General features: G+C 48.4%; 1 protein-coding gene across 1 annotated transcript in view; it reads right to left on the bottom strand.

Moving 5' to 3' along the window:
• Positions 1-211: 211 nt before the first annotated feature.
• LOC308661404 (maestro heat-like repeat family member 5) overlaps positions 212-9,043 on the bottom strand; it is a gene marked incomplete at both ends in the record, with an annotated part of 59,038 nt that continues 50,206 nt past the window's right edge. Inside the window, 3 exons of the mRNA XM_081316325.1 lie at positions 212-387; positions 1,270-1,335; positions 4,105-4,207. Of these exons, the coding sequence (XP_081172451.1) occupies positions 212-387; positions 1,270-1,335; positions 4,105-4,207 (345 nt within the window). The remainder of the gene's footprint in view (positions 388-1,269; positions 1,336-4,104; positions 4,208-9,043) is intronic.

The following is a 9,043-nucleotide window of genomic DNA, read 5'->3' as shown; positions in this document are numbered from 1 at the left end:
GCCAGATAAGATTTGTGAGTTATCATGCTTTAATTAACATATATATATATATACAAATATATATATATACAAATATATATATACAAATGACGACAGTCACGGGGACACAGTTCTCTTAAAATTCAAGGCATGGGGCAGGAATTAGTCAGGGACACGGATGCCAGGAAAATCTGGGTAGCAGGTCGGAATTGGTACAGCTGGAAGGGAGGCATCACTGTGTGGTTTCCGAGGGCTGTCTCGATAGGTTCCTGATGAACTTGGTGAGGACCTGACTCGCAATAAGGTCCGGGTTGATGCGATGGCCGCATTGCCGAAAAATCTCTTCCATGGCCAGACTTGCAACCTGAGCCACGGATACTTCGGAGTCATTTTGCAGTTCCCGGAGGGCTGAAATGAATCCAGAAAACAAGTTATTTCTAAAAAGCAGCCTGAGAATAGGCCAGTGATGGCGAAACTTTTAGAGACCGAGCGCCCAAACTGCAAACCAAAACCAACTTATGTATCGTCGGGTGCCGGGTGGGCGTGGCCCATTGGATGGGTGTGGCCCATTGGGCGGGCATTGCCAATTGGGTGGGCGTGGCTGCAGTGGTAACGGCAGACTGGGTGGGACTAAAAAGTTCAATCGATCAATTCCAACTTTGCGAGATCTTTTTTCCCCCCGCAAGATGAAATTGATTAATTGTGCAGTGTATGCCTCCCAGCATACACAAAGGACAGCACAGCAGGAGGCTGATGGTGCAGATCAGCAGAGGGGCTGGACAGCTCCGGGCGATGACTGCTCACTCAGGATAAGCCTAATGACTTAAGCTGTTGACAGCCCCAGGCATGGTCAGCCTGGTGGGAAGCCAGGATCTACACCCATTGTCACCTGCACTGGCAGGAAGCCCAGGTTTGAACTGATTGGATGCCATCCACCTGGGCAGGTACAAATAGACGCCAGGCTTCCCTGTTTCCCCAGTTCGTTCTGTTCAGAATAAACTCATCTTTACCCCAGCTCTGTGTCCGTCTCTATGTGAAGCACGCGACTTTACAAATTGAACCTCTCTTTTTTTGGCACACGGCGGCGGAAGCCTAAAGTGAAAAGGTTTTATAAAACCAGGCTGAAGGCCTAGGACTGGGACAATGGTGCGCGTGCCCACAGAGAGGGCTCTGCGTGCCGCCTGTGGCACGTGTGCCATAGCTTTGCCACCACGGGAATAGGCCCTTATCAGCTACAGAGTTGATGGAGGAAAAAGTCATCGGTTCAAGCTGTTGAACTTTTCAACTTACCCAGGTAAATTTCCTCAATCTCCTTTGAAGAGACCACATCGGGCTTCATGTACGGAGCGCTGCATGCTAGACACGTTAAAAAAAGAAAAAAGTTGATGGAGTTAGCAGAGATGGCCAAACTGACCGCTTGGATTCAAGAAAAGAACACGATCAACTTTGTTTCTACCTGGAACGGTTGATTTCGGACTTTACAGGATGGTTACAGGAATTGGGTATGTCTAGTCCAGGGGTAGGCAACCTTGGCTCTTTTATGACTCGTGGACTTCAACTCCCAGAATTCCTGAGTCAGCCATGCTGAGGGGAAAGGGAGAGGTTTCCAAGCTGAGCCATGCTGGCTCAGGAATTCTGGGAGTTGAAGTGCACCAGTCATAAAAGAGCCAAGGTTGCCTACCCCTGGCCTTAGACATATGGACTTCAACTCCCAGAATTCCTGAGTCAGCCATGCTGAGGGGAAAGGGAGAGGTTTCCAAGCTGAGCCATGCTGGCTCAGGAATTCTGGGAGTTGAAGTCCACCAGTCATAAAAGAGCCAAGGTTGCCTACTCCTGGTCTAGTCTAATGAAAGGAAGGACTAGGGGTGACATGATAGCAGTCTTCCAATAGTCCTATCAATCAATCAATCACAATAGAGCAGGAAGGGACCCTGGAGGTCTTCTAGTCCAACCCCCTGCTCAAACAGAAGACCCTAGACCATTCCAGACAGGTCCAATCTCTTCTTAAAAACCTCCAGTGATGGAGGCACCCACAACTTTTGAAGAAAAGCTGTTCCACTAGTTAATGGATCCAACTGTCAGGAAGTTTCTCCTTAATTCCAGTTTGCTTCTCTCCTTGATTAATTTTGATCCATCATTTCTTGTCTTGCCTTCAGCTGCTTTGGAAAATAAATTGACCCCCCCCTCCTCTTTGTGGCAGCCCCTTAAATACTGGAAGAACGCTATCATGTCACCCCGGTCCTTCTTTTCTCTAGATTGGCCATTCTCAAATCCTGCAACCATTCTTCATACGTTTTTGTCTTCGTAGGTTTTAATCATCTTAGTCGCTCTTCTTTGCACTTTTCCCAAAGTCTCAACATTTTTTTTTTGGAATGGGGGTGACCAAAACAGGATGTAGTATTCCAGGTGCGGCCTTACTAAGGCTTTATAAAGCGGTACTAATACTTCAGGTGATTTTGATTCTATGCCTTTCTTCATGGAACCAAGGATTGTAGTAGCTTTGTAATTTGCATTTGAGAGGGTGTCCCAAAGAAGAGGGGGTCCACCTATTCTCCAAAGCACCAGAAGGCAGGACAAGAAGCAACGGATGGAAACTAACCGAGGAGAGAAGCAACCTAGAACTAAGGAGAAATTTCCTGACAGTGAGAACAATTAAGCAGTGGAACTCCTGGCCTCCAGAAGTTGTAGGTGCTACATCACTGGAGGTTTGAAAGACTTGCTTGGACAACCATTTGTCTGAAATGGTATAGGATCTCCTGCTTGAGCAAGGGGTTGGACTAGAAGATCTCCAAGGTCCCTTCTGGCTCTATTATCCTATGTTCTATGACTGTGCAAACAATTATAATCTTGGGGGGAAAATCTAAGCAGCGTTGAATCCAATTAATACTTGAATGGGAAGCCAACAAATTTCCAAGCAAAAAACCACTGCTGTGTGGTTGCCAATATACAGTAATAGAGAGAGATGACCACATACAGTACGGGTGATCCCCGACTTACAACAGCTCATTTAGTGACCCTTGAAAGTTACAACGGCACTGGGAAAAATGACTTATGACCGTTTTTCACACAACCGTTGCCGCATCTCCATGATCACGTGATCAAAATTCGGACGCTTGGCAACTGACTCATATTTCTGACGGTTGTGGTGTCCCGGGGTCATGTGATCACATTTGCGCAAAATCAGTGGGAAAGTTGAGATTTACCTAACAACAGTGTTACTAACTTAAGAACTACAGCGATATACATGACAAATGTGGCAAGGAAGGTTGCAAAATGGGGCAAAACTCGCTTAACAACTGTCTCGCTTAGCCACAGAAACTTTGGGCTCCATTGTGGTCATACGTCGAGGACCACCTGTATAAGGGGGATATTATTTAATTTTTTTTAATACATTGGGGCCTTGGAGGTCTTCTAGTCCAGCCCCCTGCTCAAGCAGGAGATCCTATCCCACATTTCAGACAAATGGCTGTCCAGTCTCTTCTTGAAAGCCTCCAGTGATGGAGGCACCCACAACCCACAAAGAGCCTTGGTGGAGCAGTGGGCTAATGCCTCCTTAAGTAACACCAGCTGCCTGCAATTAGTGCAGGTTCGAGTCCCACCAGGCTCAAGGTTGACTCAGCCTTCCATCCTTCCGAGGTAGGTAAAATGAGGACCCAGACTGTTGGGGGCAATAAGCTGACTTTGTAATAATGCCGCTTGGGGTGTGTGTGTGTGAAAACCCTAATAAGCAGGCATATACATAGAATGAAGGCTACTGCTAAGCTTGTAAGCCGCCCTGAGCCTTCGGAGAAGGGCGGGATATAAATGGAATTAAAATAAATAAAATAAATAAAACTTCTGGAGGCAACTTCCCTTCCGCTGACCGATTGTCCTCCGTCAAGGAAGTTTCTCCTTAGTTCAGGGGTGGGAATGAGACAGGAAGTGGAAACCAGAGCAAGGAAGGCTGGCGGTGTCGGTTGTTCAGATCAGCGTGAAGAAGCTGACAGCAATTGCGGAGAATAACAGCAGCTTCCAGCCTCTTGCAATATTGCACTTTTGGATTACAATGGTCACCATGCAGGGCGTCAGGCCACCCGTCTCTCCTGCTTTTTCATCCCCTTCTTCAAGGGTTTTATTTGTAATTACCAATTAACAAGACCGATGCTTCTCGATAGGACGGGTTCCTGCTCCTCAGGAAATGCAGCATCTGTGCCATCATGTCCGGGAGGTGTTGCTTGCAAATATTTATCTGGGGGAAACAAGGCAACAAATTATAGCTTCCATTTTTTTTAACAAAGGGGCCGTTTTTTGATAAGGTTTCTAGTCCTCATGTCCTCAAAAACAATGTCTTCAATAACATTATATTAATTACACAGGAAACCTGGTTGGGCCCAGAGGGTGGTATCCCCCTGGTTGATCTTTGCCCACCAGGCTTCCGGGTGCTACACCGGCCTCGGACTCAGGGTAGGGGTGGGGGAGTGGCTGTGGTTATGAGGGAGACCTTATGTCCGCAGGAGGCCACCGTTCCTCAGATAGTCGGGTGTGAATCTCTCTTTTGAGGTTTGGTCCCAGGGCGCAGTTGGGCTTGCTGCTCGCGTACCTTTCGCCTAGTCGCGTAGCAGCAGCCCTGCCTGAGCTTCTCGATATCCTCTCAGGGCTGGTGATTGAGTTTCCCAAACTTATGGTTTTGGGAGACTTCAATCTACCATCCCTGGGAGGAGCATCTGAGTTAGCTCGGGAGTTCATGGCTTCCATGACGGCCATGGACCTGACGCAGGTAATTCATGGACCGACCCATGAGGGAGGCCACACCCTTGACTTGGTTTTTTTATCTGGTCGGTGGTTAGATGATCTTGGTGGGGGCTCCCCAATTGTTATGCCCCTGTCATGGACCGATCATCATCTCCTGCGGCTGGTCTTCCGTTTTGCCACTCCCCACCGTGGGGTTGTTGAGCCAACTAGATGGTTCCGCCCCAGGCGCTTAATGGACCCTGAGGGGTTTCAGGCAGCGCTGGGGTCCCCACCTGCCTCCTCAGCTCACAGCTCGGCAGATGCCTTAGTGGAAGCCTGGGAAAGGACGGCCACGGAGGCACTTGACCGAGTTGTACCCTTGCGGCCCCTGACCCGGCGCAGATCCCAATGGGCTCCATGGTTCTCCGCGGAGCTCCGGGAGATGAAGCGTCGGAGACGGGGCCTAGAGAGCGTTTGGAGGTCCAGCCGATCTGAATCCGACCGATTGCGACTAAGAACCCATATTAGGTCTTATCTCGCAGCGATGAGGGTAGCGAGATCTAACTACTTCGCTGCCCTCATCGCGTCCGCAGATAATCGCCCGGCCGCCCTGTTTAGGGTGACCCGCTCCCTCCTTAACCAGGAGGTTAGTGGGGAACCCTTGCAGGGGCGTGCCGAGGAATTTAGTCAACATCTGTCGGACAAAATCGCTCGGATTCGGACCGGTTTGGACTCCGACTGGGCAGTATCGGACGATCAGGACACGAGCGATCTTGTCAATGTCACCTGGGAGGAGTTCGATCCTGTAACTCCGGAGGAAGTGGACAGGATCATGGGGAGGCTGAGCTCCACCACATCTTTATTGGACCCGTGCCCTTCCTGGCTGGTCTATGCAGCCCGGGAGGGGACACGAGGCTGGTTCCAGGCGGTTATATCTGCTTCTTTGAGTGAGGGTAGTTTTCCCGCCGCCTTGAAAGAGGCGGTGGTGAGACCTCTCCTCAAGAAGCCTGCCTTGGACCCGGCCGTTTTGAATAACTTTCGTCCGGTCTCCAACCTTCGCTTTCTTGCGAAGGTTGTTGAGAGTGTGGTGGCGCACCAGCTCCCTCTGGTCCTGGATGAAGCGGATTATCTAGACCCGTACCAATCGGGCTTCAGACCCGGGTACAGCACGGAGACGGCATTGGTCGCGCTGGTGAATGATCTCTGGAGGGCTCGGGACAGAGGATACTCCTCTGTTCTAGTCCTATTAGACCTCTCAGCGGCTTTCGATACCATCGACCATGGTATCCTGCTGCGGCGTCTCAGGGGATTGGGAGTGGGAGGCACGGTTCTTCAGTGGTTCTCCTCCTATCTCCTGGGATGCTCGCAGTCGGTGTTGGCAGGGGGGCAGAGGTCGACCGCGAGGCCTCTCGCTTGTGGAGTCCCTCAGGGGTCGGTCCTCTCGCCCCTTCTGTTCAACATCTACATGAAACCGCTGGGTGAGATCATTCGTGGTTTTGGAGTTGGGTATCATCAGTATGCTGATGATACCCAACTTTTCATTTCGACCCCAAACCACCCCAGTGATGCCCTCGACGTGATGTCCCGGTGCCTGGAGGCGGTCCGGGTCTGGATGGGGAGGAACAGGCTTCGTCTCAACCCTGACAAGACGGAGTGGCTGTGCGTACCGGCATCTCGGGATATTCAGGATATCCCACCCCTCATTATGGGGGGTGAGTCATTATCTCCTGTAGATAGGGCTCGCAACTTGGGAGTCCTCCTAGATTCACAACTCTCTTTAGAAGACCATATTGTAGCTGTGACTAGGGGGGCTTTCACCCAGGTTCGCCTGGTGCGCCAGTTGCGGCCCTATCTAGACCGGGATGCCTTGCGCACGGTCACTCATGCGCTCGTGACCTCTCGTCTTGATTACTGCAACGCTCTCTACATGGGGCTACCCTTGAAGACCACTCGGAGGCTCCAACTGGTACAGAATGCAGCCGTGAGAGTTGTATTGGGGGTCTCCCGATACTCCCATGTCACACCTTTGCTCCGCGAGCTGCATTGGTTGCCAGTTGTCTTCCGGGTGAGGTTCAAGGTGTTGGTAATGACCTACAAAGCCCTCCATGGCATGGGTCCAGAATACCTTGGGGAGCACCTGCGGCCAGCGTCAACTTCCCTCCGCCCAGTACGCTCCCACGGAGAGGGCCTCCTCAGGGTGCCACCGGTCAAAGAATGCCGACTGGTGGCCCCCAGGGGGAGAGCGTTCTCTGTGGGTGCACCGGATTTATGGAACCATCTTCCGGTTGAGCTCCGGATGGCGTCCGATCTCCGCTCCTTCCGGCGCGACCTTAAAACCCATCTTTTTGAACAGGCGGGCCTGGCCTGATGGGACGGGGTGGGATTTTTATAAATGACTTCAATTTTAAATTTGTATTATTTATGGGCATTGTTTAATCATGTTTTAATAATTTTAATTTTTGTATCTAATTTTTATGTATTGCCCTGTTCACCGCCCTGAGTCTCTTGAGAGAAGGGTGGTATATAAATTAAATTAATAAATAAATAAATAATAAATAACGTAACATAATGTAATGTAACATTACATAACAACATAATTGTATTACATTATATTATAGTATTATAATATTATAAACACGGACATGTATGTTATTAAAGACAGTTTTATCCAAGTTAAAACCATAAAGGAAAATAAAGAAAAATAGTAGACAGTGAAAAAAACGGAAATAGAGAAAGAAAATGGAAAGGAAAAGGAAAGAAAAATGATAAAGAAATGGCTTCTGGTCTCATAAATGCATTTATACTTGCCTCCTCTCCCTCTCAAGTTATATGATAATTTCCTTTTTCCTCAAACTACCATTTCCAGTCCTCAAACCCATAAATCAGCAAGGTTTCTAGTCCACATGGAAGCTCTGTTGTTCCGGAGAGAGCAAAAACCCAAGAAGAATCCCTCTACTCAGTTTAGTCTAGTAGTAAATACACCAGGGAACAAATCAGGAGGTGGTGAGTTCTAGTCCCGCCTTCGGCCTGAAAATCACCTCAGTGACTTTGGGCCAATCACTAGGAGGTGGAGAGTTCTAGTCCCACCTTCGGCATGAAATCCGGCTGGGTGACTTTGGGCCAATCCCCTTCTCTCAGTGCAACCCGCCTCACTGGGTTGTTGTGAAGAAAATCAGAGAAGAAGCAGCCTTAGGTATGTTCGCCATCTTGAATGATTTATAAAAATAATAAAGGCAGGAGCAAAAAATAAATAAATAAAAATTAAACGGTTAATATGCTCTAATCTGCAAGTAAACAAGTTGTTTGGGACATACTTACAATGACAGAGCAGATGGCCAAGTACATGCTGTGTAGACTTTCATACGTTTCATAAAGAAACAGGTTGCTGGGGACGTCCTCCCAGGTCATGAATTTCACACATGCGTGGAGTGCGTTCCTGGAGGCCTGGGCCATGGAAGGAAAGATGGAGTCTGAGTAACCTGGTTCCGATTTTGCACGTGTTCCACAGAGACCGTCCACCTTTCTCCTAGCTCAGTAGACAGGAAAGTTGATAAGCTGACCCAGGACTAAGACATGACAGGGCAAAGAGGCAGGGATGACCACAGCAACTCCGTCCTAAAAGGAGACATCTCTCAACATCTGAAAGAGTGTTAGTCATATGATTACAGCCTAACTGGTTGGGTTGGCAATATATAAGGCATGATTTGTAATGTATTGTATCCCTTTAAATGTGTAATGATTGGCCAAAAGTTGTGTTCTTTCAATGGCCATAAGAGGGAGCTAGAGACATAGCTTCTCTCTCTGTGTGTGTTAGTTACTCTGTTACATTGCTTGCTGATTATTGTTGATTGTGGTTTTGCTACTGTTTGCTAAACCCGAAGAACTGTGTTTTTGACTTTTGGACTGGTAAGACAACTTTGTATTGGATAACTCTTGAACTGTTGATATCTTCTCTGTACCCGTGTATGACCTGGACTGATTATTCTTGACTTGTGCTACTCCTAAAAGTAAAGTTTGTTCCTTTTTTTACACACCTCAGTGTATTAGTGTGGTTGCTGTGTAAAACCTGACTACTCTCAGTACCACTTCTCCTGTGCATTTTTCTTGTTGGCTCAGGAGATATTCTGCACAAACCCTGTCAAAGAGGATGGTGGACAAGCTAACCAGGGGCCAAATCTCTCTCTGGGTAGTCCTCGACTTACGACCACAATTGACCCAAAACTTTTATTGCTGAGCGAGACAGTGGCTATCTGAGTTTTGCCCCATTTTGCAACCTTCCTTGCCACAATTGTGAAGTGAATCATGGTAGGAGTTAAGTTAGTGACGGGGGGGGGTGGGTTGAAGATGTTACCTA

The sequence above is a fragment of the Vipera berus genome (genome assembly GCF_964194415.1).
Source record: "Vipera berus genome assembly, chromosome: 2".
NCBI lineage: Eukaryota > Metazoa > Chordata > Lepidosauria > Squamata > Viperidae > Vipera > Vipera berus.
Note: the sequence above shows the minus strand (reverse complement) of the source record. Positions and strands in the feature narration are given on the sequence as shown.